Source organism: Pempheris klunzingeri, chromosome 11 (assembly GCF_042242105.1).
Source record: "Pempheris klunzingeri isolate RE-2024b chromosome 11, fPemKlu1.hap1, whole genome shotgun sequence".
In the NCBI taxonomy this organism is placed as follows: Eukaryota; Metazoa; Chordata; class Actinopteri; order Acropomatiformes; family Pempheridae; genus Pempheris; species Pempheris klunzingeri.
Genome location: NC_092022.1, coordinates 13,622,723 through 13,647,419, shown reverse-complemented (window position 1 = coordinate 13,647,419; position 24,697 = coordinate 13,622,723). Strand labels below are relative to the sequence as shown.

General features: G+C 43.6%; 1 protein-coding gene across 1 annotated transcript in view; it reads right to left on the bottom strand.

Annotated features, from left to right (window-relative positions):
* The window catches only part of cacna2d3a (calcium channel, voltage-dependent, alpha 2/delta subunit 3a), a 122,653-nt gene extending 105,127 nt beyond the window's left edge, over positions 1-17,526 (bottom strand). Inside the window, exons 1-2 of the mRNA XM_070839202.1 lie at positions 17,402-17,526; positions 16,916-16,997 (exon numbers count right to left, since the gene is read on the bottom strand). Of these exons, the coding sequence (XP_070695303.1) occupies positions 16,916-16,997; positions 17,402-17,526 (207 nt within the window). The remainder of the gene's footprint in view (positions 1-16,915; positions 16,998-17,401) is intronic.
* Positions 17,527-24,697: the final 7,171 nt, after the last annotated feature.

The window sequence follows — 24,697 nt, the reverse complement described above, 5'->3', positions numbered from 1 at the left end:
GACTATGAGGAGCAGACAGATCAACGGACAATAGATAGATTGGATCAGCTGATGCAGGAGCTACAGCTCATAAAGAACCAAACCAGAGCAGCTAGTCGCAGCAAACCATCGCAAATGAGGCAGAGCAGTCACCGCCCGCTAGGTCATGAATCTCTGTCGCCGAGCAGGGAGCCAGATGACTACAGCCGAGAGCGGTATCCATCCTACGGAGGACGCTACGCACCTCAGCCAGCTCCAACCCCTTTCACGCCTACTGCACAGCCTCTAACACAGATGGCGATGCCCTACGTCTCGGCTTCACCATGGCAGCCTCCGCACCAGTACCAGCCTGTGGCCCAGCATCCACCCCTTAGGCCAACATGCTACTATACAGCTTATGGTCCTCAGCTTCCTCCAAATCCCCATCAGAATGAATACTCACAACCTCTACCTCCACGAGTGCCATCCTATACAGCAGCATATCAGCCGCCTCCACCGGCAAAACCCCCAGGCTACGCACAGCAAGTTGCATCGATGCAGGGACAGAACCAGTGGACCCGTGACCCACCAACTGCATCTGAACAGACTTACAGGGGGCCACGCCCAACATTACCCAACTTCAGCCACAGGGACCCCTGCGAGTGGGCAAGATTGAAGATAGCCCTGGAGAACCTCTTGCCGGTTGAGGGGACTGAGCTGTTCAAGTACCAGATCCTGGTAGACCACCTAAAGCTCGAGGAAGCAAGGTTGATAGCAGATTCCTACCTCAACTCCCCCATGCCCTACCGTGACACCATGTCAGCCCTCAACGAGAAATTCGGTCAACCACACCAAATAGCCCTCAAGAAAATAGCCAGTGTCCTAGACTCACCCGATATTCGCCGTGGTGACACTGCAGCCTTCGAGCGGTTCGCCCTCCACGTGCAGTCACTGGTTGGGCTCCTGAAGACCTTAGGCACTGAAGGGGATGCAGAACTTCGCTGTGGATCCCACGTAGTAAGACTGCTAAGCAAACTACCTCCAGAACAAAGAGCAGACTTCCGTCGATGTACCCTCAGAGAGCCAGGGACCGTCCCCAGCCTGATAGATCTCGCTCAGTGGCTACAGTATGAATCCTGGTGCCAGGACTTCGACGGGCAAACGTCATCCCGAGGGCCGAAAGAGAAGCCAGCTTTCCGGTCAGAGAGTCATCAGGGACGAAGGTCCGTTTCTGTCCTCCACGGTGCTAAAGAGAACACCACTACCGGAGGCTTCAAGGGGTTGAAGGGGAGAGCCAAGCCCTACTGCCCCTACTGTGAGAATGAGGAACACTTCCTCAGCCAGTGTACAAAGGTTACAAAGCTGTCGAGAGAGCAACTCACCGAGTGGATAAAGGCAAACAAGAGGTGCTGGCGCTGCGCAAGGCCCCACCAAGCCGCTCAGTGTGACTTAAAGAAACCCTGCAGTCTGTGCCAAGGTAAACATCTACTGGTTCTGCACGAAGTTAACGACAGATCAGCTAGACCAACAACAAAGGAGGAGAGTTGCTTGGTGAGCTCGACCAACGAGATCCTTTACGTCAACAGGCCACCAGAGGCCACTAGGGTTCTGCTCAAGGTCGTCAGGGTGCTCCTTCGTTACGGCAATCGCACCATAACAACCTACGCCATCCTGGACGACGGGTCAGAGAGGACAATGCTCTTGGCAGCAGGCGCAAAGGAGCTTGGTCTCCAAGGCACACCTGAAGACCTGCATTTAAGGACAATACGGCAGGATGTTCAGACTCTTCGTGGATCTACCGTATCCTTTTATATCTCACCTGCTGATCAACCGAAGACTAGCTTCCTAGTCTCAAGGGCCTACACTTCAACGCGTCTTGGTCTGGCCGATCAGTCCTATCCAGTGGACCGTCTACAGAAGAGGTACTCCCACCTAGTCGGCTTACCCATCAAATCCTTTCAGAACGTCAGACCTCTGGTGCTCATTGGCTCAGATCATCCACACCTGATCACCGCCATAGAGCCAGCCAGACTGGGTCCTCCAGATGGGCCTGCCGCTGTTCGGACCAGATTGGGCTGGACCCTTCAGGGCCCTGCGAGGTTCTTACGGCACCCCCTACGACCTCAGCAGTGCCTGGTGACTTCAGTCTCTCCACAAGCTTCAGAACTTTTTAAGCATGTCGAAAAGCTGTGGCAGCTTGACACTCTCCCATACAGGAGTGAGAAGATGGTAACTAGGTCGAAGCAAGACCAGGCAGCGGTAGGACTGCTGGAAGAAAGGACCATCCGAGTGGAGGTATCAGGAGTCCTGCGCTATGCCACGCCTCTCCTACGCAAAGGAGACATGCCTCGTCTTCAGGCCCCCAAAGAAGCTACCATGCCTAGTCTGCGGAGCACAGAACGGCGGCTAGCTAAAGATCCAGAGCGGGCCAAAGCCTACAGCACAGAGATCCAGAAGTTAGTGGATGCAGACTCCGTCACTAAGTTAAGCACTGAAGACGTCAATCAAGGGGGCGAAGAGTGGTACATCCCTCACCACATGGTGAGCCATAACAACAAAAACAGGATTGTATTCAATTGCTCCTACCAGTACAGAGGTCAGAACCTGAACGAATCACTGCTGCCTGGACCCACTCTGGGAGCTTCACTCCTGGGAGTGCTCCTACGCTTCCGGGAACACCCTGTTGCCCTAAGCGCAGACATAAAGGCGATGTTCCATCAAGTCCGGCTCCTCCCCTCCTACGGTTCGTGTGGCGCGACTTGACCAGGGATGACCCTCCAGCAGTGTTCGAGTGGCAGGTTCTACCATTCGGCACCACCTGCAGTCCCTGCTGCGCCACGTATGCCCTGCAGCGCCATGTTGCAGACCATAGTCAGCAAGGGGACAACGTGATGTTCTCTGTCAAGAGGTGCTTCTACGTAGATAACCTCCTGCAGAGTCTGCCGACGCCGGAGGATGCCAGACAGCTGGTAGACAAACTAAGAGGACTCCTAGCATCCGGTGGTTTCGAACTTCGTCAGTGGGCCAGCAACGTTCCCGGAGTTGTGGAACACCTACCAAAGGAGGCCAGATCTGACAGTCTTGAGCTCTGGCTCGCTCAAGACAAAGCTGACTCCCCTGAATCCACCCTAGGACTCAGCTGGCACTGTCAAACCGACACAATAGGCTACAAGCATCGACCTATAGAGTACGGGGTCCCCACAATGCGGAACATCTATAGGGTCCTAGCCAGCCAGTACGACCCCTTGGGGTTCATCGTACCCTACACCACTCGAGCCAAAATGCTGGTCCGACGCCTCTGGGAGAAACAGAGAGACTGGGATGATCCTCTACTCCCCCAAGACCTTCTACAAGCCTGGAACGACTGGATGGAAGAACTACAGTTTCTGCCTCAAGTCACACTGCCACGAGCGTATGTGCCGGTTGCAGTGGACCAGGCCAGTGTCACCCGTGAAGTCCACGTGTTCACTGATGCGTCTGAACAAGCCTATGGTTCTGTGGCGTACTTGAGAACAGAAGACAGTCAAGGCCAAGTCCACTTGTCCTTCCTCCTAGCCAGGTCCAGAGTTGCGCCAAAGCGGCTCCTCTCCATACCCCGACTTGAGCTGTGTGGAGCGGTCACCGGAGCTCAACTGGCCAAGCTCCTGGAGAAAGAGCTTACGCTGAAGGTTGACCAGATCATCATGTGGACAGACTCCACAACAGTGCTTACATGGCTACAGTCGGAGTCCTGCCGGTTCAAGATCTTCGTCGGGACCAGAGTGGCAGAGATACAGGAACTGACTAGCCCACAGGCCTGGCGCTACGTGGATTCAGCTAGGAACCCTGCCGATGACATCACCAGGGGCAAGACCCTGTCAGACCTCGTGAAGCCTAACAGGTGGAGTCAAGGGCCTCCGTTCCTTCTTCAGCCTCCAGAGGGATGGCCTGTCAAGCCCAACAGCGAGCCCGCTGAGGACACCTCTGAGTTTCGGAAGTCTACATTCTGTGGTGTCACCTCTACCACCCTCAGCACGATAGGCACAGAGGTGAAGCAGTATGTTACCTGGAAGGAGCTGTTAGAAGCTACAGTACAGGAGCTGCATGGGGCGGCAGAGCAGACCGGCACCTGTACAGCAGAAGATTACCGCGAGGCAGAGATTCTCATACTCCAACGAATCCAACACGAAAGCTTTCCAGATGAGCTACGGCTTCTGAAAGCCGGCAAACCTGTCTCATCCAGCAGCAGATTGCTCACCCTGTCACCTGAGATGGATGAAGAGAACGGGCTCATCCGAGTAGGGGGCAGACTCCGTCGTGCTGTAGACCTTGAGGAGACCGCAGTACATCCTATTGTCTTAGACCCTGGTCACCCATCTACCAAGCTACTAATCCAAGATTTTGACAGTCGCCTGCACCATCCAGGACCAGAAAGGGTGTTTGCTGAGATTCGGCGTTCGTACTGGATCTTACGGGGACGCGAAGCAGTACGTCGTTACCAACACACGTGCGTTGATTGTCGTAGATGGAAGGCCAGACCCTCTGTACCTAAAATGGCAGACCTGCCACCTGCCCGCTTGCGTCTCTTTAAGCCGGCTTTCTTCTCTACAGGGATGGACTGTTTCGGGCCATTTCAAGTTAAAGTGGGAAGGCGTACGGAGAAGAGGTGGGGGATCATATTTAAGTGCCTTACCAGTAGAGGGGTCCACTTAGATCTCCTGAACACCATCGATGCTGATTCCTTCTTGATGGCTCTAAGGCGATTTATCGCCCGCAGAGGGACCCCAGCTGAGCTTTACTCTGATCAGGGAACAAATTTCCGGGCAGGAGAAAGGGAGCTTAGAGAGGCGTTTGCTGCACTGTCCCCAGAACTGCAACAGCAACTTGCTCAACGGAAGATCGGCTTCCACTTCAATCCGCCTGCATCACCCCACTTTGGAGGAGCCTGGGAACGGGAGATCCGTTCTGTGAAGAAGGCCCTATACACTACAGTGGGAGCTCAGCCAGTCCCAGAAGAAGTGCTACGGACTGTGCTGATGGAAGTGGAAGGGATACTTAATTCTAAGCCATTGGGGTACGTCTCATCTAACATCGCTGACCTAGATCCGGTGACACCCAATGTATTGTTGATGGGGCGGCCAGATGGATCCCTACCCCAGATTGTGTATCCAGAGACCGAGCTTTTGAACCGCCGTCGCTGGAGGCATTCTCAGATTTTGGCTGATCATTTCTGGTCCTGTTTCCTGCGGAACTACCTGCCCAGTCTACAGACTCGCCAGAAGTGGCACTCTACACCAGCCGATCTTGCAGAGGGATCCGTCGTGATGATAGTGGACCCTCAGTTGCCTCGGGCTCAGTGGCCAATAGGTCATGTCATTAAGATCCATCTCAGCGCTGATGGTCATGTCCGGTCTGCGGATGTGAGAGTCGGCGATCGTGACTACACCAGACCAGTGGCAAGGCTGGTAGTCCTGCCGGCGGTTCCAACCGGCAACGAAGACGACAGCACAGACATCCACGCCACCCGGCAGTGAGACGCCAAAGGACCGTGCTGCCTTTCTATGGAGTGAATGTATTTCATACATTCGGGGCGGCTGTTAGAAAGGCTCTGGAGTTTAACGCACCGTTATACTTTCTGTAATGTGCGTCTTAAGTTGTATGTTCCTTTAAGACCGGGGCATTCTGGGAGATGTAGTTTGGGAGCGGCGTAAGCTCCCGTTATGCGAGTTAAGTTTCGTTTTCATGTAGTCCGGTCCGTGTTGATGTTGGCGTGTGAGTTGAAGCGCCAGTGTGCGTTAATTGATAAAAGTAAGTGTCATATCAGTAGCTCATTAACAGACAGGCTCAAGTTGTGTTTGTTGTCAGTCATGACATTATACCTGTAACGTTGTTATCTGTAAGATATGTGTGTCTATGGGCGCCGCCATTATGTTGCGCGATGTAGCCCGATGCTATGTTAGCATGTTGATGGGGCACGTGCATGTGCATTGCACTCATTGTTTGTTTATTCATTTACAGAACCACACAAATGAAGAACAATATATTTGCATATGTAAAGAAGAGCAATACATTTACACACACACATCAACCTGCCTGTTGTGTGCCTGACCTCAATATAAATCATCAATCCAACCCATCCTCTCCGTGTACTGTATCCTGACCGATGCCCCGGGGGCGAATAAAGCATATATAAATCACCATACAGTCCTTTACCCTAAGCTCACCAACAGTAAGTGTGCCAAATATAACTCTGTACACCCTAAGACCACTATCAGCTTGTGGTATTGCCACCCAACAGGGGTGCCATCAACGTATTGAACAAGAAAATGGAATTCACCCTGGGGATTTTTTTCCAGCATAACATACTTCAACCAAGTGCTTGAGATGGCTTAGTCAAGTTTAAGTAAGTGCAACTCAACAAGATACCACAACTCAAACTGTGCTTGACCAAATGGTTGAGAAAGCCATTGAGGGGTTTTTGAAGAGTTTGTGTATGGTTGGAATTACCAAGACTTTGTCACCACGCACCTAAAGCATGGCCAGCAAGAAATTAAACTTTGGTGATTCAACAAAATCAAGTTGAACCAATACCACATTGTGACCAGGGGCGAAAATCCCATTTCATTGTTGGGGGGGACAATAAACAGTAAAATATCAGAGAGTAACTCCTGGAGGGGACATGAAAAAATGAACAAAAAAAAAACACACACACACACAAGCCTACAAGTAAGGAAGTATGCTGTATAAAAATACATCTGACACTCCTGACAAACAAAACTGTGTGAAAATTGGTTGAAAATTCCAAAAGTTGGGATGATTTTAATTGGAGTTTTTCAACAATCAAAACTGAACAATCTTTGACTTTACAAGAAATTAGATATCTGTCAAACTGAACATCAAGTCTAGGTGATAACTACAAATAATAATAAAAAATCTGGAACATGACATCAAACTCATGCTTAAATAAATACTTAATTTTAAAATCTGGATATCGCTCTAGAAACAAATCTAAAATGTCAGTAAAATGAGCTTGTTAGCAATCATTAGCTATAGGCTATTAGCTTTACCAGCCATTAGCTTAACCAGCTATTAGCCATTAGCTTTTCCAGCCATTAGCTTTTCCAGCCATTAGCTTTACCAGCTATTAGCTTTACCAGCTATTAGCTTAACCAGCATGCTGATTAAAAAAAGAGTCTGATTTTGGACAAAACAGCAGAAATGTCACTTTTTATGTTACAAACTTGTGCTTGTTGAACAAGTGTCGTAATAAATGACTTACTGGCTTTTACACATTGGTGTGGTTAGTTTCCTCACTATGGGTGACTGTCACTGAAACAGAGCTGCTGGTAGCCCCACGCATCAGAAAACAGCATGTGGCTCAAACCACTTTGAGGAATAGGGGGGGTCATAATTTTTCAACAATTAAGAAACACATTGTTTTACGTTTATAATTAGCATTGTTGTGCATTTATTGAACACAACTATATTATTCAAAATTATTTATTTGTGTTTCCAATGATTTTTTGGGGGGGAGACAACTTTATGGCAGGGGGGGTTACGTCCCCTGTGTCCCCCCCGGGATTTCCGCCCGTGGTTGTGACCACTGTCACGGCCTACAACTGCAGCCTAAAACAAATGGAGAAATGCGCAAAATTTGCCTGAACTAAATGTGGACTTCTTACTTTCCACACAGTATCTGTCTTTGTTACAGCACATGCTAGCAACACCATCTAATCAATATGGCTCAACATTGATCTATACTGATCCTGTGTATAAGTAATCATTTGTCACTTACTAAGAGCTCAGCATTACCACAGTGTCATCTGAGCAAAGCCAATGCAGGCAATAAATGCATAGCGTAATAATAATAATAGTAATTCAAATGAAACAGACAATAATATAATATAATAAAAACATGTCAAAAATAGAATTAATTTAAAGATGGGGTTGGCAGGTTATTTTGTGTGTCATTGGGTAAAAATCCCATAACAACATTTCAGCACATTGTAATTTAAGTGGTCTGAGAGAAAACTGGACTTCTGCACCACCTCTTGGCCCTGTTTTCAGGCTTTAGAAAATCTAGCCCGGGAGACGTTGGCCAATCACAGGTCCTTTCAGAGGGAGAGCGTACCTATTGGCTCTTCTACAAACATAGATGCATGTGAACTTTCCTTCAGATGCCAGTGAAAGCCTGATTCAGAGGCAGAAAGTCCTGCAGAAAAAGCTGTTGCAGCATTGATAACAACTGTCTGCACTGCAAGATAACCAAAAAAAGGAAGATGGACTTATCAAGAACAGAGTCTAAAAGACAGTGTAAAAGAGAGGCTGACAGTAAATGCAATAAAACACGAGTTGATATCGACAAAGCATTTCAGAGATGGGGAGAACTTTGTGGCAAAGCTGCTAACTTCATTATCCTGTAATGTCTTAATGTGTCCCAGTGGTTTGTTAGGTTGCACGGATGTAACATCATTATAAGACCTCTTAAAATATGTCCATGGGTTGTGGATGCAGATTCAGCAGAGATGCACAGGTGTGTGTTATCCACATAACTATGGACACGTACATTGTGCCCTCAGATGATGTCACCAGCATGTAAGGTGAGAATAATAATGGACCAAGTAAGCTCCCCTGTGGTCATTGATTATTTTAGTAAAAGCAGTTTCAGCGCTGCGTTATGTTTAAAAGTTTGACTGAAATTCAGAATCCAGAATGATATGATAAGTGCTGTTATGGTCAAAGTGTTAAAAACTAAATTTGGTTTCTTTAGTAAGGATTTTACAACAGCTGTTGTAAAGGCCTTCGGGAAGATGCCTGTTGGAAGAGATGTATTTATATGATTTGAAACAATGCTGTAGGTACACGGTCAATACATGAGTCGGAGAAGTTACATTCAGTGACCTCTTGCAGAGGTCAGTTAGTCTAAAACAGGTAAGTTCTCCATAATATAAATAAAATCTATAATAATATTATAATAATAATATACATCAGCAGGAATACTGGCTCTAATTGAAGGTATTTTGTTACTGAAGACATTAAATACATGACATGTAAAGTAGACACAGAAGGAAACTAAAACAAACACATTGATAGAGTGAGAAAAGCTTTTGTAATGTGTGTTGAGGGAGAGGTTGTTCAGTGAGCAACAGTAAAAAGCTTACTTAAGTGCCTGTTAGTGTGTTTATGTGTTCTCACATTGCTGTTTATGCATAACTGTATTCCTCCACACTGTAATATCAAAAGTGTGTGTGTTTGTGCGAGATGACAGCAAGTGCAGGTGAAGGTCATCAGGAGGAGGGGCCACTGTAGTCCCACTGAGCTGGATTTGGCAGGACTCTCTTAGTCTATGCACAGTGTTGTGCAAATGGGGCTCAGTGCAAGACTCCGTAAGGTGCAGCCAAACTAAGTGTGTGCTTGTGATGAGTGTGTGTGTATGCTGGCAGAGTTGACGTAGAGACAGAGGGGGTGACTTGGGACTAATACTGAGACCGGCAGAGAGTGCAGCGAGTGCATGACATTGTGCTAGGCCAGCGGAACTATTTTTTGAGGGTGTGTGCACAAACACTTGCTCCAAACACTTGGCGTGTCCCAAGATCCCCTCCCATGTATTCTTTAGTGCCGTAGCCGCATCCTATCCATTATTAAAGCAGAGGGATGGAGGGAGAGGAGGAGAGACTTGGAGACAAAGTGCGTGGGGAGAAGGGGAGAAAGAGAGAAAAATAATTGGGGAGGCACAAGGGTGCAAAAATCGCATGGGTGAAAATGTTGATAGAGGGAAGAGTTGACAGAGAGTTTGAAGGTAACAAAGAGACAGAGAGAGAGGAAGTGAGGTAAACAAAGAAAATAGAAAAAGGGAAAAAGTTGGGGTGTCAGTTCATCTTTAATTCTGAGTATACAGTATATACAAGAACTATCTGAGCATGCAGAGGTTTAGGACATGTAAAGAGGAATTTATGATCGATGGAGCAGCTGTAATGGCTCTGATGTCCTTTCTTCAATTCAGTGTATTGTTTATGCGGGCCATCTTTACCTACAGCGCTGTGGGTGGACCCAAACAACCAGCAGGATGATTGATGTGGACAGCAGCAAGTCACAGACAGTCCTTCACACAATGCCGCACACGTTAATGTGCTTAATAGCGCTAGTCCCACCCCTTTACCAAGTTGGCTAATGTTTACTCTCCTCATGCAGTCAAGTCTGGAGCACACCAGGTGAACAATCTGTCATAATTACAGAAATCTGAGTGAGAGTGTGTATGCTTGTATGCCGTGTGTGTCCATTAATGTCCGGTGTAGCCACTGTGAAATGCTCTTTATCTGCTGGCCAACAGAGGCAGAGCCAGACCTGAGCAGCCTGATGACAGATGACAGTGGATATTTATCTTCAGTGTTCACATTCATCATCCTAACAGCACTGAGCACAAGGTGTTACACTGTACGCAAACACGATGTGCGTGTGTGTGTGTTTTTTTTTTTTTGTTTTTTATGTGCATGCTCTGCAGAAATTTCAGGAACAGCGAAGAAAAATCAACTTCCTTACAAGCATAAATGAACTACTAAATCAAACACTTTTCACACTGGCAAATTAACTTGGTCAGAGAGATTGGGGATAAATCAGAGAGGTAAACCGCACAACAAGTCATCAAAAGACACTTGATTTTCTAAGCCCACAAACACAGTGTCAGCAGTGGTGCTCTTTAAGGATTTAAGTTCTTTAATCCGGTGGCAAAGGACCTTGCTCCCTGCTCCTGAGCCCTCTACAGTAAAGGCAGGGTGTTTGATTTACAGTGGCTTTTCTCATGCTTTTCTCACTAACAAAGCACTAATTACAGTATGAGTGAGTGGCTGTGCTGGCTAAAGCTGGCCTGCTAGGACATGAAAGGATAGCAGCACAGGCTGCACTCCCGCCTGCTAACGCTGTAATTAACTCTGTGACACGACATTCCTCCTCCTTTCCCCGCTCTCTTTCTCCCTTACACACACACACACACACACACACACACACACACACACCTCTTCTCCTTCTACAAGCAGTGGAGGAAATACATTTAGCAAGATCATGCTTTGGTCAATGAGAACAGGAGAGGGAGGGAGCGAGAAGCAGGAGACAAGATGGGAGTGTTAGGGGAGGTTAGGGAAAGAGGGACAGTCATCAGTACACACCCCTACACTCCCCCTTCTCTCACCTCATCGCCAGCCGTGCTGAACCAAACCTGACAGCTATTCAATTTTCCCAAAGCTAAATCTAATCTGTAGCCGTCTCCCCCTCACTGACACACTGTTACACTGGAACGCCTCAGCCATCACCCACCGTTGGCAGCAGATTGGCACCATCACACATACTTCTCCCTCCACTTTCACACACACACACACACACGCACACGCACACACACACACACACACACACACACACACACACACACACAGGTATAGAATGTCATCCATGGGACAAGAAAGTCAAACAGAGGGCAAACTACACTACAAACTAAACTAAGTATCTGAAAAAAATTTGTTTAACTATACAGTTATGAATTTTCTATGGAACAAAGAAAAAGCAGCCTTAAACTGAGGTCTCACCACTGGTGAATGTTAATGTATCGTATTTTACTTCCATAAATACATACAGTGAAGAACGCCACAGCAGGACTTTAGAAATACTGAGGTCATCTTAGTTCCTCCACAACTCCCAAGAAATTTTAAACAAGCCACCAAAGAAACTTTCTTAATATTGTCTAAAAGTCTAAAAGGAGAATTTCTATATTGCTTAATTTCATATTTGTATTTGTTTAAAAAAAAAACACATCCTTAAAACTAGTGCACATGTGTACAATCCACACATTCTGCATACCGATTCAAGAATTTCAAGATCTTCAAAAAGTATATTGTTGCTACTTTCTACAAATTAATGTCAAAAATTCTTTGGCTTTCCTGACATGACCTTAGTATATTTGGTACTGAGTGTCCTCAATTAGTAGCTAGGTCACTTTACATAATTTCTGACATGTATATGTACAAAACATAACACAGAAATCATTGTAGTATTGAGCTTATCAAAGTAACTTTAACAAATAACCAATAGTGAAAATAAATAAACACATTTGCTTTACGAATTTTTGAAAGTTCCATACGTATAAGAAATAAAAGGCACTTAAACTACATCAGTTTCTTTATAATAAGTTTGATAATTGCACATTTATAAATGAAAAAGGAATGCTAAATCAAATTAAAACTTTAAGTGCTGTTTATCATGAATACAGAGGGGAAAACATAAAAAAAGAACCTCATATTGCAGTTCCACACAAGCAAGAGTCATTCTTCCACTGTTGTCACACAAATATGTAATTAATTTTAAATGAACGTGAAAAACTGAAATGCATAATCATTTCCACTTCAAAATTAGATAATTAGTCATGCTCTTAAATCTGGTTAGTGTGACTAAAATACAAATTCAGAACAAAAATAGATTTTTTTATTCCAAAACAGATGAACATGAAACTGCCCTCTATAGAAATATCAAATTATGTGTCTGTGAAACAAGTCTAGTAGAAAAGCCTCCAATAGATCAAAGCATGTCGCTGTTGTGCGTAAATCACTTAACTCGCCGTGTTAAGTCTTAAAATTCATTAATCTCTTGGGTTTAGAAGATTGCCCTATAGATATAAGATAAAATATATACTATTAAATAAACTATCATTAAGCAAAATAGACTAGTCTAGTCAAACAAAAAAGTTTGATAAATGGAATTAAAATCAGTAAAAATGTTTTTATTCTTTAAAAAGGTAAATTTCCATTTCCAGGTTTTTCAGGATCAGTTTGTCAGTAATAATATTTTTCTAAGTTTGTTAAGATAGTGAAAAAAAGTTTAAGATAGTGAAAAAAAAGTGCTGGCGACTGCAAGGTGAACATGTAGTTAAAAAAGAAAATCTCTGTAACTCTCCTTCTGTACTTCATAAATCTAACAGGCACACGTTGTGTCTCTGTCTAAACATTTTGCCTCCTCACTTCACCAGACCACTTCAATACTGGTATATATTTTTCATCTGCCGCCTCTTTTTGAGAAAACTCTCCACTCTGTCTTCTTTCGTGCATTCTTTAGAAATACTGTCAGCAGACATTTTGGTGGTTTGCCGTACTAAAGGAGAACGGTATGGCACCACTCTGTGTCAGATACTATACATGCACACACACCGAGACACACACTCTCCTTCCCCACCCAGGCAAATCGATTCCAGCATACTCTTGTCACACACCATTACACCTTCCTATCATCCTCTGCTCTTTTGCTCTGTATATGTGGCTCTGAGTGTGGGAGATGCGTTGTGTGTGTGTGTGTGTGTGTGTGTGTGTGTGTGATTGAGCATGCTTTAAGTAGGTATGCAAACTTAACACACAAACACACACACACACGCTCCAAGCACATACGCCTGCCGCCTAGTCCTCGCCCTCAGGTACTGCTTATGCTTTTAAAAATAGGAAAGCAGACGTGCAAGGATAAACTTTCAGACAGCCGCCGTGGCAATCCAACAGAATGATCATTTTTTTCTTGTGTCTTCCATTACCGAGCGGCTTGGAGTTATTTCAGCGTGGCATAATGTCCCACTACTTTGATTCCAGAAAGCCATAACATCAGTGAGGGGAAAACTAGTCCAGCCAACAACACACACACAGACACAGCCATCACAGCCAGACTAGCTCATATAGACAGGTTGCTCAATGATACATGAAATTAAAGATTCAGCAGAATAGCAGTGAAGAGGGTAAAACACACAGAGCTAATTCTAGCTATCAGTGGGAGATGTTTAATGTGTCTCAAGCAAAAGTCTCCTATACTTGTATGTGTGTGTGTGTGTGTGTGTGTGTGTATTGTAACTATGTATGCATGTACATTGTGTATAAAGAGTGTACACACTCTTCTTTGTGCAGATGTATTTGTACATACAGCGATGAGAATACTGCTAACAATCTGATTTGTGTAACAAATTGAAGGCGTTATTGATCGTGTATTTATTTATTCTTCAGGAACATATACACACAAGTGCGCATACACACAGGTCCTGACTGGTATAACCTTGAAACAAGAGCCGTTTCCGATTGTTACAGGAAGCGGGCTTTGGTGTGGGAGGGGAGACAGGACAGGAGAGGAAAAAAGAAAAAAAAAAAAAGGGGGGGGGGGGGGGGGGGGGGGGTATGAAAAGCAAAATCTAGTCCAACCAGATTTTAAAAATGTAAGATGTAAGATTTAAATTTTGAAAACAGCAGCAAATCTGCTTCTCTGAACACACGTTTGAATATTTAGATTTACATTATTTGTGTGCCCTAGGTCCTTCTGGGAATTATCTTGTTTAACAATCTGTAGTAATGCAATAATCTAATTATATATTTCAAGTCATACATTTGTTTAAAATTGATCCTACAAACCAGTTTTCATTCTGACTGACGTTACTGAAAGCATTTACATGAATTATCTATGAAAATGTTGAATGTTTAAGAGCTGTCATTCAATCACAAACGTTAAATAATTTACTGCTTGGTGTTACGATATTATTAAGATTAATCACACTTGTGCACTCATCCCTCAATGAACACGGTTAAATTGGTAGTAAAATCAAGTGTCAAATTAATGCAGAGGCAACACAAACGAAGAATCAAATTCAAATTGTAGCATTTTAACTTAACATAAACTTAACAGCATGAGCCACTACAGGTGCAAGACTTTCAAATTGTGCAAAAGTTCTGACTAAAAAAACCTTCTGATAATTGTTTTGTCCTTATGTTACCTCTGTGGTGGCTTAACTTAAAGATTTAAGTACTGTGCTGATTAGATTTGTACATTGTCTTCAGGCAGCTTTTACAAATTTGACATCCCATCTACTGGTCCATCTTTTTTCCCCCTTAATATTTCGGCAAAGAAGATGGCATATATTCAAAGAGTGGAAGCAAAAATGTATTTTTAGCACATGTCCTACACAATATTCAGTATGTTTCAATGCGATGATGCAAAGCAATTTTTTAAGCAAACATACAATGATATACTGTAAGCAAAATGCACACAGCATGACTCAGGTTAAGGTGAATGCATAGTGCAAGTGTGTGTGTGTGTGTGTGTGTGTGTGTGTGTGTGTGTGTGTGTGTGTGTGTGTGTGTGTGTGTGTGTGTGTGTCAGACAGAGAGTGCGACACATGCAGAGGTATGGTTATTTCCAAGGGAGTTTTGTTACGCTAGGGTCAGAGAGATAACTGAAGAGAGACTGAGTCCATCTGTCCTGCGCCCAGGGGAAAAGCACTCGCACTCACACACACACACACACACACACACACACACACACACACACACACACACACACACAGCATTAACACACAAGCCTTGGTCTTTTCTTTTCACTACCGTCCTCCTCTCTACGTACAACAGTGTACATCCATCATTCTTTCTGCCTATTTAAAAGCATATGTGCCCTCAGGGGAACTGTGGTCCCTCCTCAGCGTTCCTTGACAAGAGCTCCCAGACTGTACCACACAATAAGGCACAACATACAGGACATGTTGCCAAAGCCTGCAAGTGGATGCAAGTGTGCATTCATACATCCATCCAAAACACCAGTTTGGTGTGAAAGATGCACTTTTTTTTTCCCCTTAAAGAGGTCTCCAGTCTTTTCTTTGCTCAATTAACCCTGCGGCCTTCATTTGCATTTCATAAAGAGGTCGTCACTCTGTGGGAGGGTTATCTTCTTTTTGGAGGCAGAAAAAGATGAGAAGGGGGAACAGTTTTTATCCTTTCGAAAAGATAACACCACTCCTCTGCCTTCTAAGCTGCTGATGAAATCCACGCAGTAGGGCCATATATGTCTATGTGACTGTGCATGTGAATGTGCAGTGTGTGGTCATGATGTGCATACATTTATGTGTGCATATGGGCATGTGTATGTGTGTGTGGGGGATGGAGAGTGGGGGATGTTCTTACCCGTGCATTGGGTGAATGTATAAGTGGTAGACACGGGTCCTGGTTGTGCGTCACATCAGATCTCTGGTTTGGCCTGTGTGACACCTAACTGCAGCCACACGCCACAGTGGGTCTCTCCATCCACGAGAGCCCTGAACTGTTGCCCCCAAGCACCACATTGTGTCTGTGCACCCACTGAGAGGTTAGCTTCAGCTTGGCCCTTTATCCACCGGCTATCCATTAGCCAGTTTTAACTCATGCTTCATCAACTGACCCTCCATTAGGAAAATTTGCATTCCATCACACTCAAATCTTGCATTAATGCCACCAAGCAGAGTGGAAGAGGGAAGGGAACGGACTGCAGAGAGGTACGGGAAGAGGTAAGGGGGTGTTAAGAGATGTGAGGAACATTCAGTTGCTTTTTGAAAAAAGACAGCGCTTTACGGAGAGTATATCTGTGTGTGAATGCATCTGCCAGAGTGCTTGAGAATTGGACACCCATTTAAAAGGCACATGTTCCAAATAAGCTTTTAAATCTGTGCCTACCTAGTAGACATGCATTACTGATTCTCAAGTAGCTAAAAAGCACAGGTCCTGCAGTTTGAGAGATAAAGAGTGACATTTCTCTCAACTCGAAAATTACTCAACGGCTGTCATTTCCTCTCATAAATTGGTCTTTCAGATCCACACAGCAATTTTAAAAGTCTCTAAAAAGGGTATATTTAAGCTTTTAAATAAACAGTTACGTGGCTCACAAGATCACCAAAATTTTAACTTTGCAAAAAAAATATCAGTGTGTACTTACACACTGACATGGTGTAAACATTTTTAAACAAAAAGTGTATTTCAAGGACAGTAGAGGTCCTTTTTAAAAGAAAATGTTTCCTCCATGATACTTCATATTTTGCAAGAGTCAAACTGCACCCAAGGAAAACCTGCCCAAGTTCAGCCATGTGGACGTTTGAATTTTAAGAGTATTGAGGTTGCAGGGTGTACTTTCAATCTGACACCTGAAGTCTTACACAGACAATAAAACTGCTCACCTTCTGCAGCAGCTGGGAGCCAGAGTACTTTGCCGAGATGGACTTCATCTCCCCACCAAACGCTGAAGCCCAAAGCTTCACCCTGCACACACACACACACACAGGCAAGCAATGAATCAGAAACATGTTTGAAATATATACACATATAGGCCACAACTTAGCGCAGACTCACGCTGACTCAAAAGACTAATGACTAGTCTGCTTTTTGATTCATTTTGCAAGAGCATGTATTTGCAGCCGTGTCAGTTTTATATTTCATACTTGATATACAAAAAGATAGAAATTTGGGAAAAGAGGAGACGTCATGTTTAACAAAAACATTAAACATAAAAAAAAAAAACAGTTCAAGAGCACATCGCAATAGGCCATACATTTTTGTTTTTGTAAATTCACACAGATAGAATATTTTTTTAAAGCAAGTTCTGCTTTGAAACTTGGAGGATGGAGTTAAGCGCGACACCTTCGCGTAAAAGAGCATCTACTTACACGGACGGAGGAATGCTCTGGTGGGTCCCTCCCACCTCAGTGACCCTGCTGCTTAGAGTTGAGAAAAGTAAAAGCAGACACGCACACCACGCACTGGAAACCCCACAGCTCCGATCCACCTGCATCTTGGGCAAAAAAAAAAAAAACCTCCCTAAGCGCACACTGCGAGTTTTGGGCTTATGCTGCCACCGTGGATTTTTTTTTCCCCTCCAGAGAATCCAAAAATGAAAAGAAAGGAGGGGGAAATGGAGGAAATGAAAAGTCACCTATGCTGCCTGACTAAATCATTCATGGCAATGTGTTCAGCTGTTGTTGGTGCGGGACGCGGACGAGCGACGCGCCTTGGCAAACGGCGGGATCCTCAGCTGTGTGTGAGTTATCCAAAGTGCCGCGGTGTGGCCCCGCTGACCGGCTCTGCTGCCCGGCGGAAAGTCGAGCACGACTCCTCCGGCAGGGAAAGTCCGCTCAGTCGCTTTGTTTGACCGACCTCACCCGCAGAGAGCAGAGAGTGGAGGTTCAGGGGGGGAACCGGGGAGATCATCAAACGATGCAGCGCCCAAGAGCACGCCTACTCCTCTTGACTGATGCGACTAGCCTCCTCTCTCTCTCTCTCTCTCTCTCTCTCTCTCTCCCACTTTCTCTCAGGATCTGAGGATAGGCTACTGAGGATGCTGTTATTGTTGTTGTTGAATTACGCCATACTTAATTCTCTCTCTCTCTCTCTCTCTCTCTCTCTCATACAAGGCTATAATAGCTAGCCTTTAGCTTTCATGTCTGATCAAGTCATGCACTGTATGCTCAGTTCACTGAAGCAGGAATCACTGCCCAAGTGCTGATGAAAGACAGAGAGGAAGAAGAGAAAGGAAAGTGTGTGTGTGTATGTAAAAAAAAAAAAAAAAAAAAAAAAACACCGGGGGATACTGGGGGTGTCCAGCCTCTTGGTGGTAGGAGGGAAGGACCAGATGATAAGTCAGCTATGGTGCATAAAAGCATGTCAATTAAATGCACTTTGCAGCAGTAATGTGGCACTGGCAGTGTGTGGGCATATGGGTTGTGAAAGAGGATGAGAACCCCTAGGCGACAGACCCCATGCGACAGATCGCGTTTCACATAGAGCTGGAAGGATTCTGACAAAGCAATGGAAAGGGATCAACACGGACTGAGCGTGTGGAATGGTGCCACATTTATAACAGACCCATCACTTTCACACTAGAAGACTCACCTTTGACATAGATGGGTCAAATATCAATGATCTTGGTCAGTCACACAACAATCATAGATGGTTCAGATCTGTCACATGAGTCTTTACGTCAACACATACCGTGGTAGAGTCAACATTTAAAACAAAACTGTGTTTACGTTCAGCAAAATGAGGTAGAAAAAGGTATTTTTGGGTTATGTGTGCCAAGTCTCAGGTGGCGTCTAATCGTATTGACATACACAGGACATTAAAATGTACCTAGGACTAGGTTTTTCAGTCACCTGACGTTTGCATACAGACTACTGCTCTGATATTTACTGTTATTTTGCTGCCAGTGACTTCCCTAAAGTGGCCAGTGCTTTGATGTCACTGGAAAAGCTGCCAGGTTTCCAAACCAACAAGCATGGACCGTTCTAATGTGACTATAATGAAGATGAGGCTATAATGAAGTCAGCCTGCGCTGAAACAGTGTGAGCACAATGTGGAGATCTGGTGTGCAAACTCAAATAAAGAAGAATACTGAGTGTGACAGACTGTAAAACCATCACATCTGTGTTGTAAACCAGCGCGATAATTGTTAATAGTTGCTGTCTGGTACTATAGATAAAAGCAAAAGAGCTACTCAGCCAATCAGAGCCTTCGCTCACCTTACCATTGGCCAATGCTCTGTCCTGCTAGTATTTTAGTGGTCACTGAATCATTGCTGGAATACACAAACACGTCAGTATGTTTTAATAAGTGAGAGACATTGAAGCTAAATGGACTTTTTGACCTTCTTGTTTCTGAAAAGTCACCTCTTCCTTCTGTTTCTGTCTCACTCATATTATGCCTGGTGTGTCCTGAGATGGCAGCCACAAAGGATGGAGGAAGGATTGTCTGATTCAAATGGATGACATACAGCACCTCTTTATTCCTTGGAACCTGCAAAACTAAAACAAAGCAAGAAAACTGATTTTTTCTTTACAGCAGGGTAAAGTTTTTATCCACAAGGCCAAAGGCTCCTCTGAGAGTTCCTGAGAGATAAGTGTTATTGTGTGTAGGAATATCACTGAGCAAAGCAAGTTCTATGTGGTCTGAATAATATGGCAGTAAGTGGAGTGAATTGCTAAGTAAACACCAAAACAGAAAGAGTGGAATAAAAAAAAAATCTGTGCAGTTTAGTTCAAAGAAGTCTTCGGTATCAGGACTAGGGGGTGTATAGATAAGGATAATTTATTTCTGTCTTCCCGTGTTCTTAATTGTTATTTTTAATCCCATCTTGCTCTTTTTGCCGTTGTCCCCTCCAGATCTGTTTCACTCCTTATTTTGTTTCAATGATAGGTAATTGTTAACCATTCTGAGTATTACACAAAGGACACGTCTAAGTTTAAGTGGTGATTATTTCATGCAAACCAATAATTTAAAGGCATCTGCAATGGACTGCCCGATCTTTTTAATCTGACTGCATCTTCTGAAAACAAGCCTTTCTGCTGTACACAGCTGATTTTCAGAGTTCAGCAAATAATTGTACATGCCGGTACGGCTCAAAAGTAAACAAAAATCAGATAATATTAAGGCTATGGAACATAAATTCTGCATGTTTCTTATCTACACCCCAGGCATGTGTCTTTCTGTCTCACCCCCTTTGAGACAACGCAATGTAATACCGCTCATATCCCATGGGATCCCATACACGATCCCATTAGTCCCTCATGATTCCCAGTCTATTGAATTAATAGCTTTTAGCCACGTCCCAGAAGACACAGCTAGTTTGGAAAGGGAATAACATTGTTACAGTGATATTACATTGACATATGAAAATATTGGTTCTAGTAACTAGCAAGGAGTGGACTTCTTCTCCGCATAATTCCCATGATAGAATGATAGATTCATGCATGTGAGCTACAGACATGTCCCAGGAGATTTTCTGGATGGATGGGGCGTTGAGGTAGGAGGGTAAAGCAAGGGAATCTTTTACACAGTATAGTCAACCTTGAAACCAATGAGTAGCATGCAGTCGCCATAGGGATGAGGTTATTAATGTGATGAGCAAGACTGATGAGAGGATATAAACAAAATAATGCACTGACTGATCAATTTATTCATATATTCATAGATAATAAAGTCCTGTACACACACATACTTCCTGTAAAAATGTGGAGGGGAATTAGTCATGGGTCACATCAGAGGGAAAAAAACATCAAAGACTAATGACCCAGTACTCCTTTCTGTATTCACACGCCCACGACCCCTCTTGTTTCTCCTCTAACCTTCTATTTCCTCAGTTGTGAATGCTGTAATCACATCTGATTTTGGAGAGCAGAGTGTACCTAAGATGGTGGTAAGTGGGCTGTACCTGGCATTTCAGTGAAGAAAAGAAAAAAGATTCTGACATCTGTGAAGGTGCACTTCCTTTTCCATCCAATGGCGATGGCTTTCAATTCTCCCTTTGCTCCTCCAATGTAAAACCTGCAGCTTTAAATATGACATAAGCCATTGTCTTATCTCATTTTTTCACCATCTTTAATGAAAACATTTGATACACAAAGAGCAGGGCTATTTTGACAGTTACATTATATTTTGTCCTATTTTGGAATAGTCCCTGGATGCCCCATCTCAGCCTCCTGCAATTATGCTGAATTAAAGAGGCAAGACACTATTGAAGTGTATTCATCATTTATCTAAAGAGAATTTATCTAAATACATCTGTTTTGTAACATTGATTACATGCTTTTTACAAATTCTGAGAAAGTGAAAATTCTCATTATTTTCATTCTTTGAGGTATATAGGGATATATATATAGAATATAAAGGCAGGATTAAGAAGAATGCTATAAGAGGTGTATGCCAAGTGCACACCAGTGGATTATAAGCATTTGAGGGTAATTTTAAACATCCAAATGATTGTAGTTACATGAGACTATGAATAGTGTGAGAGCTCTATCTTGCCGGCCACGTTCCCTCTTCAGTTGTCCCTAGTTTGACCTCAGGGCTACCAGCTATTCTGTATGTCTAGCAGCTCATTAGCACCAAGGTCAATTCTGCATACCACAACAGAATAAGGGATCTGTGGAAAAAGGAAGGTGTATTGGCATGATTGAACTGTAAGTTGATCCTTCAATGGGCTTCACTTGCAGCACATCATACACATTCATTTTTTACAGGACTCTTGTGAACAAGTATTGTGCCTAGATTTAGGTGGTATTTTAGCACCAGAGTGTGTGTTAGGTATGAGTGAGCAAGGAGTAGGGCTTTTTAGGGAATTGTACCTTTGACAGAGCTGATTAAACGGAGAGTTTTTCCCACCATGGATATTACTTTTCCATCCTAGAGGTGTACAAATAGTCACCAATAGACATATTTTGTGTGTTAAATTATGAGATTAGATCGTTGTGTTTTACACTTTGAGCCAAAGCATCTCTATCTTGGCTGGTTTGTATTTACACTAGAAGGTGGGAGATAATGTCTGATGTGTGTGTGCGAGCATCGATGTTCCTATCTGTACAGACAGTGATGGGCTCAGTCCCATCAGTGCCTGGGAATCTCAAAGCAGACCATAAATAATTCTTTGTTACCAGGCTCAGAACTCACCTTGCTCCAGAAATACCTCCCTTAATTCAATTAATAATGAGATGCAGAAAGACTTTCCTCCATCAGCACTGGCAGAGACACAGGCGACTGTATTTGATGAGATGGAACGCAGCTGCCTGTAGAATATGCACTGTCATGGATCAAAATATCCACCGCATGCAAGATTCATGGGCTCGGAAAACAAGGACAAACTGCACCGAGCTTTGCCATGATGAACAGCAGGGGGCGGTGGTAGCCTCAACGTGAGAGAGGTGAGCTTGTGTCTGGTGCGTCACCTGTGAAATGTATGATTTCTGGGCTTTCCTCCCTTACTGGAATCTGTGTCCTTGAATTAAATATTTGATCTCTGATGTTGGCAAAAGCTGACTGTGCCTGTACTAGTAAGTCCTTTGAAAAGCAATGTTAAAGCAGATGGAAAGTGAATGAAGGCTTTTGGGAGTAATCATCTTCAATGGTGGCTGTCAGTATACAGTGCACTAGGTTGAATAGCTGATTAAAAAGCTTATGCTCAGAGATTGACTTGGACTCTTGAGAAATCCCTCCGGTGCCGGTGAAAGGTAGCCTAATTTTCCAGACGGGCATGTCATCTTTAGAAAATTGCCGTGGATGTTTAGATGCCTTTTCAACACATTTAGAAAAAGTGAGAGAGGTTTTCCCCACGGGGCACCACTCAGTCACATTTAGGAAACTACTCACTATTTATCATAGCACACGATCTAAAGTCTATACATTACAGATGGTTAATAAGCTCCTCCAGACTAAAAGAGGCACTATATAAATGTATATAATGTACGTTTTATTTCACATGATGAAAAGTAGTTCCTGAGTGATGAAAGTTCAGAAATTCATCTTTGGATAAATATTACAAGAGACAATCAATCATGGCTAATGTTCCCATTTTCCCTCAAGCTTTCACCTGAGAATATCTGCAGAGCTGGCCTAAGGCATTAGTTGAATACAGTTAGCAGCTGCTTAGGGCCCTAAAGCCTCCAGAGCAGGTTATAAACTTGAAGTCCTCTATTGAGTTTTTTAAATAATGTAAGCATTTAAATTTTTAAATCTTTTTTTTTCATGTTTCATGTTTGCACTTTAGTGAACTTTACAAAACAGATATTGTTCGGTCAAATCACTTTATGGTTAAGAACTAAATGGCTTAGGCCACGTTTAGATTGCATGTCTATCCAGCATGGTTTCTTCAGGTCATTCAAGCCTTAACCAAAAAGTCTATCTTAACAGTTCAAAGTGCCTAATAACAACAAGTAAGGTTTGGTCTCTGAGATCTTCTGCAAAGGACACTTAAAATATTTACTCCTTGTAAAGGTGAAAAAAAATACAAAAAAGGGTAATATAATAAGAGAGATGCAAGACTGGAAAATGTTATCTTTACCAACAGGAATCCTTCAATATATTCAACTACACAAAACACAACTACACACAAATCTACCATTAAAATGATAAGATATAGAAAAGATATAGGAAATTGCATAGCCACACAATGCAATTTTCTATATCTTTCTTGTATGTTTGTATGCTACTTGTACAATAACAAATTCGACAAATGCTTCCAATATCAACATAGCTGTTCTAATTAAATTAACCAGTAAGTAATTAAGTAAAATTCAAGACAAGCTCCTGTACAACAGACGGAGCAGGTAGAGACGCAGGTCCTGCACCTGGTGTCTTCTAACAAGCAGTCAATAGTGAAAGAAAGAAAGAGCTTGTTCAGCAAAAGAAAAGAAAAGAGTGGTAAATGACGAGGGGGAGATATCCAGTGAAAAGCAGTTGGAGGAGGAGAGAGTGAAGAGAGTGCTTCAGGCTGTCTTAACGGACACCAAAGATTAATTTGTCATCGAATCTACAGAATGGGATGCATATTAGTGAACATAATTGTGTTTAAAAGCAATTATATAGCAGTCATTTCCTTTGCTCATAGACAAGAATCAGAACATTGAGTCATTTATGAAAGAGAAATGAGCTGATGGCCAGGGGAAGTGTGGTGCTGGTGACCCACCATTGTAGTAGTTGACAAAGTACATCATGAAACCAAGAAATACAACTTGAGATAATCCAAGTTCCTTTTATGTCATTCAAAACTCCTTTGCTTGGGTTTAGACAGTAAATGTACCTTTGCCGGTGAACCACGCTGAGCTGAGTTTTGGCAAACAATCCCACTGACCATGACCTTTACATACATTGTAAAGGCAACCAGATATAGTTCCCCACCTCCAAACCGTGTGGCAGCTACAAGAACCTCAATTAGCCAAGTAATTAGGTCATATATCAAAACAATGAAGCGCCTGGGTGAGGAGGGACAGAGATGGTCAGAGAGGAGATGAAAGAAGCAGAAGAAAAAGAGGGCGGATAGAGTTTAACTAGTGAAGGGGAAAACAAGGACGTATAGGGAGATGAGAAAACAATGGAGCTGGAGAACACAGGTGAAAGGGAGACACGGGGAGAGACTGGAAGGGAGAGGAGGAAGCCATCTGGTTTAAAAAAGGTTCAAGCATAAATGAGAGAAAGAAGGA